The sequence below is a fragment of the Salvelinus alpinus genome, chromosome 24, assembly GCF_045679555.1.
Source record: "Salvelinus alpinus chromosome 24, SLU_Salpinus.1, whole genome shotgun sequence".
In the NCBI taxonomy this organism is placed as follows: domain Eukaryota; kingdom Metazoa; phylum Chordata; class Actinopteri; order Salmoniformes; family Salmonidae; genus Salvelinus; species Salvelinus alpinus.
Window position 1 is genome coordinate 26,079,493 of NC_092109.1, and position 17,663 is coordinate 26,097,155.

Sequence of the window (17,663 nt, forward strand, 5' to 3'; positions counted from 1 at the left end):
GTTGGCTACTTTTAGACGTGGAAAACAGCTGTTGGCTAATGTAATGTTCTGCCTATTGTTTTCTACGACCTCCGTCTTGGTAGCTAGCACTATTCGAATCTTCCCGCTGTGTTCAGAATGATCATCACTGCAATGCAGTTGCTCAGCCATCCAGACTGCGCCTGCGCTTCAAAATGTAGCCCACATAAAATCATGGAAAATTGGACATCACTGCTTGTAATCTTTTATTAGAAATTGTTGCAACAGTGACACAAAATTTCTTAGAAACATCATAAGGCATTGAACTTAAGAAACTATTTGTACATACAGTACAGTGAAGATAAGAGGAGACATGCGGCATCCATGGCTCTGAATGCCCTGACAATTGACAACCTTGAGGACCCCTCCAGACAAATAGATACATCCTCACAGCCCCAGTGATGCCTTCAGAAGGGAGGCCATGTCTTCTGGTATCGAGTCCTCATCTCCTGACAAAGGAAATGCATCTAGTTTTAGCCAGTAAAATCTATCTATCGACTGTCAGTGAATATGTTCATTGGCAGGCTATATGAAAATGAATGTTGGTATCGGCATGCGCGGTACAGTATATGGTGGTTAATGTGAGAGATAGGAGGGAATAATGAGCTCACCGTCCTGGGACTCGGAAGCAGTCATATCCTGCTCCAGTTTGAGTTTCTTCTGACCGATGCGGAGCATGCCATCCTCTATAGAGTCCTTACTGATCAGCTTGATCACCTTCACAGTCCTGCAACATAAAGATGCCAGAATTTTACTACAGGGTATATACACTCACATCTACTGTATGAGCAACACAAGCTCAAAGGAAGCGCATAGCCTGGGTATGGCGGGTAACGTTAGCAAACTGCTTGTGGGAAAACATAGTTTCCCGATCCTCACTGACCTTGTCTGTCCGACACGGTGACAGCGGTCCTCGGCCTGCTTATCGTTGTAGGGGTTGCAGTCAATGTCGTGCAAGATGACCACATTGGCTGAGGTCAGGTTGATGCCCAGGCCACCAGCCTTAGTAGACATCAAGAACACAAAGATGTCCAACTCTGTGTTGTACTGGTCAATCAGCACGATTCTACAAGAGGATGGGAGAATTAACAGATCTATTAATGTCCATAAAGGTATTTATGGACATTAAGACATTTCTATTAATAAGTATAATAAAAACAAAATTGTGATTAACAGTTTAATTTACATAATGTTCAGAGTCCTTGGAAAAAACCCTGGTTGTGACCATTTTCAGTCTCTACTACGTATCAATCCATTCCCAATTGACTAAGGCCTGTCATATCCTATTAGGAGATCAATTACAGCCTGTGCTATAGACACTCATTGAACAGAATGGTAAGTACAGGGGGGAAAAAATTGCCTTGCGGCTGTATGGACAGAGTTCAACGTCCTACCTGTCAGACATGGGCGTTGATCCATCCAGTCGAATGTAGTGATGCTTCAAGTGCTTCAGGAACACCTCTAGAATGTCCAGCATCATGGTGAACTGGCTGAAGAGCACCACTCTATCCCCCTGACACAGAAACACAGTCACTGTGATTAATAACTACAGGACCGGAGGGATCAGAGAGAAAGAAAGAGCGAGAAAGAGAAATATAGAGATGTGGTTGACTGCATGTTGGAAGGGGGAAAGCCAAGAAAAGAGTGATTGTAATTGAGAGCAGGGAAGAGATGAAGTGTCTGACAGGTAGAGGAATGGGGAATAAAAGGGTGACTGGTTTTATGGGGGGGTGAAGAAACCACCAGGGAGAGAGATGGAGAAGACTGGAGCTGGATCACTACGGGCAAGGCTTAATAGTGCATAATAAAAATGCTGTCTCCAATTGAGCCACTTCCACTGTAGCTTTCAAACCTTGGTTTTGAGAGAGGCCAGAAGCTGTGTGAGCAGGCTGAGTTTTCCTGAGTCCAGGAGCATGTCTGTGTCCAGCTGATAGTCTTGTACGGACGGGTACTGAAGACAAAGTCGATGCAGCTCAAAGTCTGTCATGACCTCCATGTCCTCCTTGATCAGTGCTGGGTCTGCTTCACAGTGGGTCGGCTCCTGATGGGGTTAAGGGTCAAACCGAGTCAAAGCAATCACAGACTGACGAAAATACCCAATGTAATGCCCTTAGCTTTCCGACAGCACCATCAACAGCAGACAAAACAGCAGTAGCTATCATATTAGTGGAGGGGAGCTGTCAATAGCAGTTACAAACCCATTCAAAACATTCTCTTCAAACACCAGTAAGTTTTCAGGTCTGACCTTGAGCATGAGTTGACTCATAGCAGCCAGTTTGGTAGTGGTATAATGCTCCCGGTGCAGCAGTGGATGATTTGCCATCTTCCTCAACTGCATCATCACATTGGTCAGTTCTCTCTCTGTGGAGGACACATGAGCAACATATGGTTTTAAATCAGATAATCGATGCACCTTAAAATTCTACTTGTGTTGCTATTTAATGTTCTCTTAGGCCTTCCATCACTTTTCAAATGAACCAGATGCCTTCCTCCTCTCCCTAACATACTCTCTCCATTGGTGGATCCCTTGAGCTTCTGCATTAAGGCATTGTAGAGCTGCTGCTGCTGGTCACTCATGGCACAGAATTCCACCTTCTCCTCTTTGGCTGGGAGCTGCTTCAGCACCTGAGGCAGAGACGCAAGTCGATCCAGTCATACGTCAACCGAACGTCTCTTTGGGACGAATCCTAACTTCCACTTAAATAGAATTTTCCCTTAGTCATGCATTGATGTCAATGGGAGACTACGGGGAAATCTGAAGTTATAGATTAGCCCCTAAGAAAATAGCACAGTAGAACTCTAAATGAACCATGAAAACAATGCACAATAGTATACAAGTATGAAGTACCGTGGTAGAGGATATATCACTGTCCCAAGTCATGCCATGACCCTATCTGGTAATGAGTTTAGACCGAGCGGTTCCGTACCTCACTCTTGACACGTCTGAGGATGAAGGGTTTCATGATCAGTTTGGCATGAGAGATCCTCTCCATCTCAAAGCTGCTCTGCTCCTCTGATGATTTCTGACAGGAAATAAAAGATGACATCTCTCCAAAGGAAATCTTAGCATAGCCAGTGGGCTTATATTAGCTAGACTTTTTGACCGGATGAGTCAAATTTGCTGCATACTAAGACAAATATATCTGGAGGGATCCCGTATAGCATGTGTTCTAGCCTCACCATGGCAAACATATTGGCGAGCTGTGAAGTGCTGCTGGAGAACATATCGGGCATGATGAAGTTGAGCAGGGACATGAGCTCCAGGAGGTTGTTCTGCACTGGAGTCCCAGTCAGCAGCAGACGGTACTTAGCCTGAGATCACATCAAAATCAAATCTGATTAGATGAATATACACTGCTCAAAAAAATAAAGGGAACACTTAAACAACACAATGTAACTCCAAGTCAATCACACTTCTGTGAAATCAAACTGTCCACTTAGGAAGCAACACTGATTGACAATAAATTTCACATGCTGTTGTGCAAATGGAATAGACAAAAGGTGGAAATTATAGGCAATTAGCAAGACACCCCCAATAAAGGAGTGATTCTGCAGGTGGTGACCACAGACCACTTCTCAGTTCCTATGCTTCCTGGCTGATGTTTTGGTCACTTTTGAATGCTGGCGGTGCTCTCACTCAAGTGGTAGCATGAGACGGAGTCTACAACCCACACAAGTGGCTCAGGTAGTGCAGCTCAACCAGGATGGCACATCAATGCGAGCTGTGGCAAGAAGGTTTGCTGTGTCTGTCAGCGTAGTGTCCAGAGCATGGAGGCGCTACCAGGAGACAGGCCAGTACATCAGGAGACGTGGAGGAGGCCGTAGGAGGGCAACAACCCAGCAGCAGGACCGCTACCTCCACCTTTGAGCAGGAGGAGCACTGCCAGAGCCCTGCAAAATGACCTCCAGCAGGCCACAAATGTGCATGTGTCTGCTCAAACGGTCAGAAACAGACTCCATGAGGGTGGTATGAGGGCCCGACGTCCACAGGTGGGGGTTGTGCTTACAGCCCAACACCGTGCAGGACGTTTGGCATTTGCCAGAGAACACCAAGATTGGAAAATTCGCCACTGGCGCCCTGTGCTCTTCACAGATGAAAGCAGGTTCACACTGAGCACATGAGCACATGTGACAGACGTGACAGAGTCTGGAGACGCCGTGGAGAACGTTCTGCTGCCTGCAACATCCTCCAGCATGACCGGTTTGCCGGTGGGTCAGTCATGGTGTGGGGTGGCATTTCTTTGTGGGGCCGCACAGCCCTCCATGTGCTCGCCAGAGGTAGCCTGACTGCCATTAGGTACCGAGATGAGATCCTCAGAGCCCTTGTGAGACCATATGCTGACACATGCACATTTGTGGCCTGCTGGAGGTCATTTTGCAGGGCTCTGGCAGTGCTCCTCCTCCTGCTCAAAGGCGGAGGTAGCGGTCCTGCTGCTGGGTTGTTGCCCTCCTACGGCCTCCTCCACGTCTCCTGATGTACTGGCCTGTCTCCTGGTAGCGCCTCCATGCTCTGGACACTACGCTGACAGACACAGCAAACCTTCTTGCCACAGCTCGCATTGATGTGCCATCCTGGTTGAGCTGCACTACCTGAGCCACTTGTGTGGGTTGTAGACTCCGTCTCATGCTACCACTTGAGTGAGAGCACCGCCAGCATTCAAAAGTGACCAAAACATCAGCCAGGAAGCATAGGAACTGAGAAGTGGTCTGTGGTCACCACCTGCAGAATCACTCCTTTATTGGGGGTGTCTTGCTAATTGCCTATAATTTCCACCTTTTGTCTATTCCATTTGCACAACAGCATGTGAAATTTATTGTCAATCAGTGTTGCTTCCTAAGTGGACAGTTTGATTTCACAGAAGTGTGATTGACTTGGAGTTACATTGTGTTGTTTAAGTGTTCCCTTTATTTTTTTGAGCAGTGTAGTACATTGTATAGCACCATGACAAAAAGTGTCAGAATGCACTGCAGTGAAAAGGAAGAAAGTGGGGTGACTCACAGGAGACAAACAAGACATTGCTCAGGCAGGAAGCGGAACAGTTGAGAGGCTAACATTAAAATGTATCTTAAAATCATTATCACGCCAATCAATAATGGCTGTTATCAGCCAAGGTGACCCCCACCCCTGCAATGTACTTACGTTGATGGCCATGAGGTGGCGGTAGCGCAGCGAGCTCATGTTCTTCAGCATGTGGCCCTCATCGAACACGGCGTACTCCAGTTTGAGCTTTCGGAACAGGCTGCGGTCGTTGTCGTTGCTGGTGGTCAGAGCGTACCTGGCAGCAAAAACACAGCAGCTCAAGGAGCCATGCCAAACACACAAGGTCCTCAGTGGTCTGTGAGGCATGACAACCGCTTGATTACCATGAAGTATGAACGAGTCACAGGTACAGCTAACACGGAACTTTTCAGGTTTAGTCAAACGCTGAATATATGATCATGTTAGCAGAAGCCCAGCCGGGGTGACTTACACGGCTGATGGTTTTACAAGATCGCCACTAATTCTGCTGGATATTACCTGAGGCACTTAGGGCTAAGTGTCTTGCTCAGAAGACACACAGTAGCTAAGACAGTAGGATGTGAACCTGTAGAATACTAGACTCAAGTGCAGTTCCAAGTATAAAATAGAAAACTAAATAAAACTTAGCAGACACTGTTATCCAGAGCAATTAGAGTTAGGTGTCTTGCTCAAGGGCACAGACAGATTTCTTTCACCTCGCCGCCCCCGTCATTCTTGCATAACAGTCATTTCTCAGATTTTAGACTTACGTGGAAATGATGATGTTGTAGTCGACCTGTCTGTTGAGAATATCATATCGAAGGTACTTGCGATCCTCCACAGACCCTAGACACACACACACAATATAAATAGGACTATCTATATTTAGTCATTCTGTCACTCATGGTGACTAAAACCAACGGGTTGAAGTCTGTATAATCAAACAAACAAAAAGCCTGAACCATGACAACCACAGTCTGATGAGTCACGCCATTCAGAATGAATAGAAGATACACTCACCATAGTACACCAGGACTTTGAGCCTGGGACACCACAGATTCAGCTCCCGCACCCAATTATCTGCAACAGAGAAGAAAAATCTGTTAAAAAAAAACATCTTAAAAGGATAGGAAAGTTACACTTGAATATTTTTTCTATGCAGATCTCAAGGCACCATGCAATCTGTGTGTGCAGCACTACTGCTAAAGCTCACCCAGTGTGGAGGCAGGTACAGTGAGGAGATGTGGGCCCTTATTGCCCTCCTGGTACAGGCTGGCCAGGAACGAGATGGCCTGGATGGTCTTCCCCAAACCCTGCCAACAAAAGACAGGAGGTGATGCATTACAGAAGCTCTACCTTTCAGAGACCGACTTGGCACAACAAAACGTTTCACCTGCTTCCCAGTCACATTAACACAGGATTAAGAGGATCTGAGATAAGCTGTTGGAGACTAGTCAGGAATAACAACTCACCATCTCATCAGCAAGGATTCCACTCAGGTTGTTCTGATGGAGCAGGGTCAGCCAATTTTGACCAATGAGCTGATAAGGCTTCAACTGGTATCTGGAGAGGACATAGTAACACAGGAAACTCAGTAATGACAAAAAGACTGTTCAAGGCTGCCTGTGTACATGTATGAGATCATGTTGTTGACAAAAATCATTCTACATAACTACCTGAACGTGTGTATGTCAGTGAGATTAGTATAAAAACAGCAGCTCAACCCACTTCCCGTTGAGGATCTCAGGCTGTTTCTGGGAGCCCTTGTCCCTCTCCACCACTTGGGTCACATCCTGCATCATCTTGTTGGCGATTTTCTCACACTTGGTCATGAGGCTGCGCACAACGTCCCGTTCTCTCAGGACCACACGGCAGCCCTGCACCAGATCAGTGGAGAGGCCGTTCCCTCTGTCAAGAGCATCCAACTGGGGGAAACACACAATCAATTGCCCACAAGGTTACACTCCGGTTGTTCTGATGTAGCCCAGTCAGCCTTCAATTGGAACCCAGAGATGTCAGTGTGTGTTCATATCATTGCACACAAGTTCATTATGCCCCTCACCAGATCCTCCCACTCGTGAAATGGGCGCAGCTCGACAATCCTCTGGGCCTTCTTCACAGAGCAGCCAGAGATGAGAGACAGCTCATCCAGCGATGCCTCCTGGAAGAACCTGAGGATCTGGTCCTTCACAAGAGACCTTGTTCCAACCTCCTGATCTGAGCCATCAGAGTTCAGCTCCACGCCCTCAGCAGATTCATCAAAGTCATCACTGGCCTCGTCTTCAGAGCTGGTGCCTGGCTCTGGAATCACCCTCCTCCTTCTGTCTGCTCCTTTGGTCGGCCTACTGATGGGCTTCTCTCCGGTCCCACTGGGAGGCTTGTGAGGTAGTGATGTGGGACAACCAGGGGGTTCGGCTGCTGGGCCTGCCTGATGTGCTGAGGCTTGGGAACTAGCTGATGATGATGCCTGGGTATCCCCTTGACTGGACCTCCCCCCTGATGAAGGAAACAGAATCAGTCTGCAGTTCCTGGGAGGGATGTTGGGCTACCTACATACATTGACTTAAAACAACACAGGAAACTATGGCTGCAAGACAGCAAGGGACTTATCTAGCTCCTTAAGATAATGTTTTGGTTTTATATACACGGATTCACTCAAGAACAGGCACACCATGAAACACACGGAGACAGAGAGAGACACACACACAATGAAACACACAGAGACAGAGACACACACACACACACACCATGAAACACACAGAGACACACACACACACACCATGAAACACACAGAGACAGAGAAAGACACACACACACACACACACCATGAAACACACGGAGACACACACCATGAAACACACGGAGACAGAGAGAGACACATACACACACACACACACCACAAAACACAAGGAGATACACACACCATGAAACACACGGAGACAGAGAGAGAGACACACCACAAAACACAAGGAGATACACACACCATGAAACACACGGAGACAGAGAGAGACACATACACACACACACACCATGAAACACACGCTGACAGAGAGAGACACACACACACCATGAAACACACGGAGACAGAGAAAGACACACGGAGACACACACACACCATGAAACACACACAGACAGAGAGAGACACACACACCATGAAACACACGCAGAGAGAGACACACACGCATACAGAGAGAGAGAGAGAGGCACGCATACAGAGAGAGACACACACACGCGCATACAGAGAGAGAGAGACACACACGCATACAGAGAGAGAGAGAGGCACGCATACAGAGAGAGAGAGAGAGAGAGAGAGAGAGAGAGAGAGAGACACACACATACAGAGAGAGAGAGAGAGAGAGAGACACACACATACAGAGAGAGAGAGAGAGAGAGAGAGAGACACACGCATACAGAGAGAGAGAGAGAGAGAGACACGCATACAGAGAGAGAGAGAGAGAGAGAGAGAGAGAGAGACACACGCATACAGAGAGAGAGAGAGAGAGAGAGAGAGAGAGAGAGAGAGAGAGAGAGAGAGAGAGAGAGAGACACGCATACAGAGAGAGAGACACGCATACAGAGAGAGAGAGAGAGAGAGAGAGACACACGCATACAGAGAGAGAGAGAGAGAGAGAGAGAGACACACGCATACAGAGAGAGAGAGAGAGAGAGAGAGAGAGAGAGACACACACATACAGAGAGAGAGAGAGAGAGAGACACACGCATACAGAGAGAGAGAGAGAGAGACACACGCATACAGAGAGAGAGAGAGAGAGAGAGAGAGAAACACACACACACAGAGAGAGAGAGAGAGAGAGACACACACATACAGAGAGAGAGAGAGAGAGAGAGAGACACGCATACAGAAAGAGAGAGAGAGAGACACACGCATACAGAAAGAGAGAGAGAGAGACACACGCATACAGAGAGAGAGAGAGAGAGAGAGAGAGAGAGAGAGAGAGAGAGAGAGAGAGAGAGACACACACATACAGAAAGAGAGAGAGAGAGAGACACACGCATAGAGAGAGAGAGAGAGAGAGAGAGAGAGAGAGAGAGAGAGAGAGAGAGAGAGAGAGAGAGAGAGAGAGAGAGACATACAGAAAGAGAGAGAGAGAGAGAGAGAGACGTGCATACAGAGAGAGAGAGAGAGAGAGAGAGACACACACACGGACAGACAGTAACACACACCATGAAACACACGCAGACAGAGATAGACACACCATGAAACACACACAGACAGAGAGAGAGAGAGAGACACACTATGAAACACACGCAGACAGAGAGAGACACACCATGAAACACACGGAGACAGAGAGAGACACCATGAAACACAAAACTCTCACCCTCCTCTGAAAACATGTGCAGTGCTTCTAGGGTGTCCTCAAAGTGCCAATCATGCTCGAGAAGCACTTCTCTAAGCTCCTGTGTGTATGCAGGATAAGACAAACAGATAGTCGTAAACAAAACACCTTTTGTCAAAATAAATTATTAATATGCAACTCCCACTCATTTCAAACAATATTAGTTCACATTTGCCAAACATTTAAGGCACTGATGAATGTGTTGTGGAACTGCAGTGAGGGAGAACACAGGGCCTGTTGTTGGCAGAGTGGGATTCTACAGCCGATGGAAGCCTCACCTCCTTGACCAGACGGGGAAACTTAGTCTGCAGTTTCCTCACCATGTCCTCCTGGCTCTTCCAGCTGGGCTCTGGACCCTCATCCTCAGAATCATCTGTCTGGCGGGACAGAAACACACTGGAGCATGAAGTCCCAAGGCAGGCAGACCAATTAGACTGAGAGCTCCTCCCCATGCAAGCCTACTACTGGAGAAGACAGATAATACATGAACAAGCAGGGTGGTAGTACATCATCTTGGTCAGGGTAATAACCTGATAACCTGGAGGTCAGAATCTCAGGTGGGCCATGCAGCTCTCTTACCCATGAGCGTGGCACTGTTGCTAAATTGCTTTAGTAAATCTCTAGCTCAACACAGATCTCACATGTCAGGTGTAAACTGAATATGCACCCCCCCTCCCCGGTTTGGGGTGTCAGGGAAGCTGGAGGAGCGATAGGAGTGCAGACAGCTGGACTCACCACTGAATCCTCCTCAAGGGCTGGTTTCTTGCTGGAGTTTGATGCCTCACTCTGCTGGGAGCTGTCACACACCTCTAGTCTCCTCTTCCGGTCTGGGTCTAAAGCAGGACATTAAGGGGGCATATTAACACAGCGTGAACATCACCACACTGTATCTAGTTTGTGCTGCTGGGAATAGAAGTCTCAGTTAAATGTACTTTTCATGTTTCTCTAACCCAAGAATGTACTGTTAAAGCCTACTCCTTTAACATCCAAGGACCTTATGTTATATTCAGAGGTAAACTGGCTCTGGCATCCAAAATAGCCATCTAAAAAGTGAATCGATTCTCATTGGTACGGTTCTAGAAACATAAAGCCCTCTACTTTCATAGCACAGCAAAGTCATTTCACAAATGGAAAATATACACTTACTGTACACAGTTTTAACACAGTTACAACACGTTTCTGACGTCCTTCTTCTGTAACACACACAGGTGTTCAGAGATAGCTAATTAACACAAGTAGTTGACTGTCTTCCTTCTGTTTTCTGTAAACAAGCGCTGCAACATGGATTTATGGCCATGTGGAAACCCTAACCCTATAAAAAGGTGTGCAGTAATTTAACCATATGTTTCCAAAACTGTACCGCAAGCGATGCGTGTTAATATTTAGAGCAAGTGTCAGGGTTCTTAACAAAACTCCCTCGGCCAGAAGATACTATCATCAATTGGCACTAAAGGTAGTTAGCCTCTATGAATGGGCTAACGTTTCACTAACTCATTGACCTCCATGTCACAGAGCAGGCTACAGAACATGAAACAGAAGATTCCATTCCATTCAATAGTATAGATTGCATCACTGTGCATGTAATTGTGCAACAGCAAGTATTAAGGCCAGGGATAGGATTAATGAACCCTCACCTTGACTTCCCGATATGTTTTTGGGGAGCTGGCTGCCATTTCTCTGTAGAGAGGTTCTCATCTCCTCTCCCTCCTCATCTGACAGTATGATAACAGCACCCGTAACGGCTTCCTTTTCCAGACTCCTTTATCAAAGAAAGCATGAGTCTTGAATCATAAAAAAAGAAATCCTCACGATTTTGATTAGTGTGTGTCCAGTACTTAACTTGGACTGAAATAGGTCCCTGAAAGGAGCTCAAGCAGTAGAAAATGTGTGTATGGCACCAGTACATCCACCTGCCTATTAGTATGTCACAGGTGTGACAAATCCCCCCCAATCACTTGTACATGCCTTGTGTTGAAGGCCTGGTGCAGGTAAGACGGATGGAGCCATGTGACCTGTGGCAGGTTAACTTTAGTAGAATCTTGATGATATATATTAATACACATGCTTTCCTCGACCCTGTATAAACCTAGAGTGGTGTAGTCTGATTTACATTATTTAGATGAGTTTGGTAGCAACTAACTTACTTCCCCGACAACATCATGGAAGACCCTGATATCTCCTCATCTGAATCAGAGTCTAGTACCACGCTTTCCATGCCTCTCACTGAGCCGGGCCCTGGGGGACGTTTGAGCTCTGGGGTCTCCGGGACAACAGTATCTGCAAGTGAAAAATGTCAAAGCAAAAATAATCAACACAAAAGTGCCTACTGTGGGAGCTGGATGGGCATGTTGACTACTTGTCAAAAATGCCTTATTTTGATAGTTAGTCTTGGTTGGGGTTGCTATATGGATAAAAAATGTCCAAACATGTCTTGGTTTACATTCCAGTGTCAATACTGGGTCTGGGATCAGGCACTACAGGGACCACCTTTGCCAGCCGGAAATCGAACGTTTTCAGATAAGTGTGTAGTCTATGTAAGCAAGGGTCATGTCTAGAAGGGATACAGCTTTTGTCAAATTGACGTAAAATGTATATGTTAGGTAACCCTAACCCTTTTCCTAATTATCCTAACCTGCTACGAAAAGTCAATGTTGACCAAAGCTGTGTCCTACACAAAACCGTAAGTGTGCTCTATTACCATGTGTTTGTTGCCCCGTGAGATCTTCATTCACTGAGTCTGTGTTATGGTTGATAAATCTTCTTTGATTCATCGTTGTAATATTATTTGATTCTGCTAGCTGCTACAGTATTATCCTACTCAAAATGAGCTCACAACAATTGACCACGGTAGCTGCAGTTGAGTGTTAAAAATGTGTGTTCGACCTAACAAGCATCATCGTGAAATCAAACAGGCCGGCCTCAATGATCGTTCGCTGTCGGCAAGAATAGCAATCTAGCTAATGGATCCTTCACCAGAGAGGATATTAAACGTTATTCTGTTTTTCAATTGACGCATATTAACTAGCTAGCTGCCTTACATTCCGTGTATGGAGATAGATGTTGCTAACGACGCTAATTCATGCATGTAAGATGCGTTCTGCAACGTGAATGATTCTACCTCTGACCTATACTCGTAAAATAGCTACCTACATTATTGCCATCGGGCGTCCTCTTTGCCGATTATAGAAACATATTTACAACACTTCGTAACGTTTCATTGCTTAAAATAGCTAGCTAGTTAGCAACTTTGTTTCTGACGAATTCCGAAAACGACACGTGGGCAGTCAGACCAGCCAATCAGAGACAAGTGCGCATTGCGATCTCGTGTAAAAAAAAGAAAGAAAGGATTTAAAGGGGCAACACAGTCTGTAGGTGACAGACGTTGGTTACTCTTCTTCAGGACCTTGGACAGCTCCCCTCATTAAATGACATTTTCAAGGTTTGGAGTCACTGGTGCATAGGTTAATTGTTCTAACCTGGAGATCCCTTCATAATTAGAGGGGATTGGAGTTGTATTAACCACGTAGTCTACTGTATATTGAGCTCTATAATTATTTAAATAGTATATCTCAACCAGAACATGCAGGATTCTAATTCAGGATTTAAAAATATTAGGCCTAGTTTGAGAGAAAGATTTTGGATGTTTAAAATATACTTTGTAGTTACAGCGGCACCCGAGACTTGTGGATGATTGTTCAGGTTTTGCTTTATGGCTCCCCAGATGCTCAATATGGAGCACTTACCTATATTTCCTCATGGGTGACATAACTCCTCCACTCCATTAATAACACCGCCACCAGCGATCACATCAGTCTGAGGTTTCAGACGGCTACCCGCAGTCATGCTGGATTGCAAGTCACATGGTCTCTGACCAATAATTGTAACCAAGATGAACAGGCACATACCTAGTGAATTTAATATCCACCTCCAACATCTTGAGTGGATCAATCAGCACATCCGCAACGCATAGGCTGCCTACTACCGATTGATAAAACAATAGACAATGATTTTGAGTGATACCATAGCATGTGCTCTATTCTGACCATGAACAATGTATTGTATCCTGAATAATGTAATTGTAACTCATCTGGACTAAGCAACTAGTAAACCTATCACTGTCCATGTTCAAGAGTAGGCTACATGATTAGCCCTAGTAACATACACTTGATACATTGAGAGGTTTGGTTGTTAAAACATAAACTGCTTAAAAATAATAGGCTATATTATCTCCAATATATTATCTCCAATAGAGGGTTCCTGTCGGAATCGAGTGTGCCTATCCTATCACAGGAGTGGGGCTATATTTTTTGGCTCCCAAATGTGTCCAAGTGCAGTAGATTTTTTGTAGATAATGAGAGAGACACTAACACAATTTAGCTGTTCATTAGAAAAAACACAGACATTGGCATGGGTCATTCATGGTGACATTTTTTTTGTTCCTATGGTGTTGACGTTGCGTGTTTACCATCAACATCTTTATAGAGCCGTGACGTGCTTTCGACTGCGGTAGTCAGTGCGGCAGCCAATGAGCCCATTCAAACCCACACCGCCAAAATCCTCTGGTGACTTATCTGTGTCAGTAGGCTAGGCTACATAAAATGCACACAACTTGTTTTCATGATTATTATCTCTTACCTTCAATACCAGCCTAAAATAGTGCATGCTGATAAAGGGCATTTTAAACCAGAAGAATATTGGATGATGGAAAAACGATTTTAAGCTACATCTTTATAAGGCTTAACATTGTTTTGGTTGTTATTTCACGAATGCAATGGATATATGTGCATTTACAATGTAATCCAAGTTTAAATGTTTTATTGGCACCCACATAGACATTGTGTACACCAAACAATATATGATATAAGTTGTTTAGCACATTTGTTTTAGTGTATGGTAGGCTACCCCACTGTTATATTATAGTGAACATCAGTGTGAACATCGGTAAGAGATCCAATGTACATGTATAGCGGTAGGCTTAGTTTAGGAGCCTATGGAATAACCTTATATTTCACCCTCAATGATGTTATTCCTCATCATGAGCAGTCTCAGCAGTCTCACTTGTAAGATAGTTTTTCCTCTACTGACATGCTACTTTCCTTGGGTGAACATTCGAAAAGATGTTGCAACCTTTTCAATGACGTCAAAACAGTTGTGTTGGTTCTGTCTATCCAATCCGAGGCATCGCTTACATTCTACAGGAGCCAAAATGGGTCTAATCTTGCTCTGTAGCTGTCCTCCTTTACCCACCACAACGCCCTTCGGCGGGTGCATGGTGGTACTCGACTGCTGCTTTAAACAGCAGCACTGACATGGAAACCCCATTGCAGTTGAAGAACGATTTATTTCAAGAGCAGCAGTTCCAGCATCACTGTAAGTATCAGCACTACTGCGGACGAGAGGAACGCTTCACTAAGCAGCGCAACCAATGCTGCACCTGCAAGAACTGTACCTGTGATGCAAGAAAAAGCCTAGTTTTTCGCGGGACGTCGGCGACCACTCAAGGAACTTTAAGGACGCCATCCGTAACGTCTTCGAGACAAGGTTGTCAATTTAGCGTCTGTGAGTTCAAGCCCTCCAGTCATGGTAGTTCATCCAGACATCACCATCAGCAGTGCCACAATCGGCAGCGGGGCAGCCCGAGCAGCAGCCACAGAGACAGTAACTCGTATAACGAAATAGCCATGAGCAGCTGCAGATACAACGGCGGCGTAATGCGGCCGCTGAGCAACTTGAGCTCGTCCCGCAGAAACCTACACGAGTTTGATTCAGAGTCCCAGCCTTTACAACCAATTTCCACCGCAGATGCGTCGGACACCCTAGCATCTAAACCGGAGAACAATTCGACCACCCTGATGCCTTACGCATCGGGAGACGGAGGGGGTGGATGTAACAACAGTGGCAGTAAATCGGGTAAAAAGAAGAACCAGAACATTGGGCAAAAGCTTGGACATAGAAGGGCCTTGTTTGAGAAAAGGAAGCGCCTCAGCGACTATGCTTTGATCTTTGGGATGTTTGGGATCGTTGTTATGGTTATAGAGACTGAACTATCATGGGGGGCATATGGAAAGGTACGTATTCAACTCAATCCCGGTACCGTGCAGTAATATCTAGGTCGGGCAAATTAATTGACTGGCATGTTGAGTGGATCAGGAAAAACAGAAAGTTTGATTTTAAAGTGCATTAAACCAGTAGTAGTATAGTCGCCTTGTTTTATTTACAAATCAAATATTTAGGCAGTGAAGACTGAAGATGTATCCCGTAAACCATGCAATCAGCTATACCTTACATGGCTGGATAGGCTCTCGATCATTTAGTCCAGGTAGGCTTACATGCTCCATTGACATAGTGACACATGGTATCCCAAGCGTAAAGAGCATTTAGACAGGGTTTACTAATATAGCTTCTTTTGTTTTCTTTTTTTAAAGATTACTACTGTTTGTTGTATGATTACATGTGTTGTTGTATTACTATTGCTATTTTTCTTTTTGCAGGAGTCCTTGTATTCATTAGCTCTAAAATGCCTGATAAGCCTTTCTACAATCATTCTTCTTGGTCTGGTTATCATATACCACGCAAGGGAGATTCAGGTAACATGGTTATTTTTCACGTCATTGTCATTCACATCCCCAGACATTAACTATGGTTATAATAGTGCCATACGTGTTATTACACATTTGCTATTTAAGTGCACAGTGCTGTCATTGCCTGTTAGTATGCGTACGAGTTTGCAGAATAATTGTATTCAAGACATTGATGTGCTCAACCGACTTAAGTTTCGAGTTTTATTGTCACATGCACAGGATACAGCAGGTATAAAACAGTACAGTTAAATGCTTAATTTGCGAGCTCTTTCCCAACAATGCACAATAAAGGTAGTAATGTAGATGGGATGAAAACATGTGAAACGTGAAAGAAAAAAAGGAAAGAAACATGTGAATACAGTTATATACAGGTCTTATATACAGGTCTTATATACAGGTTTAGTGCAGTGCCTTCAGTGACTTCAATGAGTGCAATTACTCTGAAATGAAGTGGATTATTTCCAGATTAAGTAGGCCTACATTTCCTCTTTAACGGGTGACATAATCTAATTATGGCATGAAATCATTTTACTGATATCTTGACCCATACCTTGAAAACTTAAGCTGTAAAGCTTTAAGACTTCTGGTGATTTAAAGTACTAAAATATAGCTCTTGAAGTATAGGATTTATAAACACCTTCATGAGGTCAGGAAAAGTGTCTTACCTTATCATAACCAAAACACTATTGCTCCATTGTTTATATTTTTCTTGTCATTGAAGACTTTATATACAAATAATGCATTTTTATTTTGCTCTTATGGAATGTCATTCCTTTCCCACTCTTAGCCATATCAATATTTTACTATGATAGTGGCTGGCACTTGCATCTCAAGATTGTGTCCTGCATCTTCCAAACCTCCAGCGGTTAACTGGTCTGGATTGTCAGCTTCATTGAATAGTTCCAGCACTTGGACAAAACTACATTTTATGACCTTGCGTCAGAGCATTGTTGAATCACTTATGAGTTTTCTTCCTGCAATTCAGCACTTATGTCTTTGTTGTAGAACCATGTTATAAAAAAAATTAAATGGTGCGCCCTCAATGGTGTTCCTCATCAAGAGGTATAGTCTGTTCAGGAATCCATTATGTTTCTCCATGTGAATGAAATTGACCAGAGAAGAAATGTATTTGCCAATGCCAGGCATTTTCTTTAACCTTGCTGAGGCTGCATTGGGCGGGAGGTAGCCTAGCGGTTAAAGTGTTGGGCTAGTAACTGGTAGGTCGCGAGTTCGAATCCCACTAGGCTAATTGCCTGTATCCATTAGCCTAAATGTATATTTAAGCAATAATGCCTGAGGAGGTGTGGTATATGGCCAATATACCACACCTAAGCGCTGTTCTTACGCATAACGCATTTACCACAAGCCCCTGAGGTGCCTTATTGCTATTATAAACTGGTTACCAACTTAATTAGAGCAGTAAAATAAATATTTTGTCATACCCGTGGTATACGGTCTGATATACCACGGCTGTCAGCCAATCAGCATTCAGGGCTCGAACCAACCAGTTTATAATTAGGATTTTAAAGCCCCCAGAGGGATATCAATCATTGAAATTGCTCAACAGTAAAACATGTCTACCTTTCAAATGGCCTACTGTAAAGCTTTCTTTTCTGCATGGGATGATAGAAACATGTATTGATCATTACCATATTTTGATTCATAACAAAACCATTTACATTTCCTCAGAAATGGTTCTCTAGTGTA

The 17,663-nt window shown here is 44.6% G+C and overlaps 2 protein-coding genes across 5 annotated transcripts in view; one reads left to right on the forward strand and one right to left on the reverse strand.

The window, feature by feature from the left end:
* Positions 1 to 211: 211 nt before the first annotated feature.
* On the reverse strand, positions 212 to 12,668 carry LOC139552410 (SWI/SNF-related matrix-associated actin-dependent regulator of chromatin subfamily A containing DEAD/H box 1B-like). 2 transcript variants are annotated; one of them, XM_071364129.1, is made up of 22 exons: positions 12,074 to 12,668; positions 11,520 to 11,652; positions 11,010 to 11,134; positions 10,111 to 10,208; positions 9,654 to 9,752; positions 9,358 to 9,436; positions 7,080 to 7,513; positions 6,746 to 6,942; positions 6,490 to 6,580; positions 6,231 to 6,330; positions 6,038 to 6,097; positions 5,788 to 5,863; positions 5,159 to 5,294; positions 3,199 to 3,330; positions 2,946 to 3,041; positions 2,526 to 2,643; positions 2,264 to 2,379; positions 1,871 to 2,059; positions 1,413 to 1,531; positions 902 to 1,084; positions 630 to 745; positions 212 to 467 (listed from the first exon to the last, which is right to left on the reverse strand). In XM_071364129.1, exons 1-22 carry the CDS (start codon positions 12,144 to 12,146, stop codon positions 406 to 408), a joined length of 2,832 nt encoding a protein of 943 aa, XP_071220230.1. In that variant the 5' UTR covers positions 12,147 to 12,668; the 3' UTR covers positions 212 to 405. The 2 variants fall into 2 exon arrangements, with proteins under 2 accessions (XP_071220230.1, XP_071220231.1); XM_071364130.1 differs by having other exon boundaries at positions 12,526 to 12,667.
* Positions 12,669 to 14,201: 1,533 nt separating this feature from the next.
* The window catches only part of LOC139552411 (small conductance calcium-activated potassium channel protein 2-like), a 36,683-nt gene continuing 33,221 nt past the window's right edge, over positions 14,202 to 17,663 (forward strand). For 2 of the 3 annotated variants that reach the window (XR_011670429.1, XM_071364132.1), the window contains exons 1-2: positions 14,202 to 15,443; positions 15,867 to 15,962. Coding sequence is in view for 2 of the 3 variants with exons in the window: in XM_071364132.1 (XP_071220233.1) it covers positions 14,685 to 15,443; positions 15,867 to 15,962 (855 nt within the window). In the remaining variant the exon portion in view is untranslated. The remainder of the gene's footprint in view (positions 15,444 to 15,866; positions 15,963 to 17,663) is intronic. The other variant, XM_071364133.1, reaches the window with a different exon arrangement.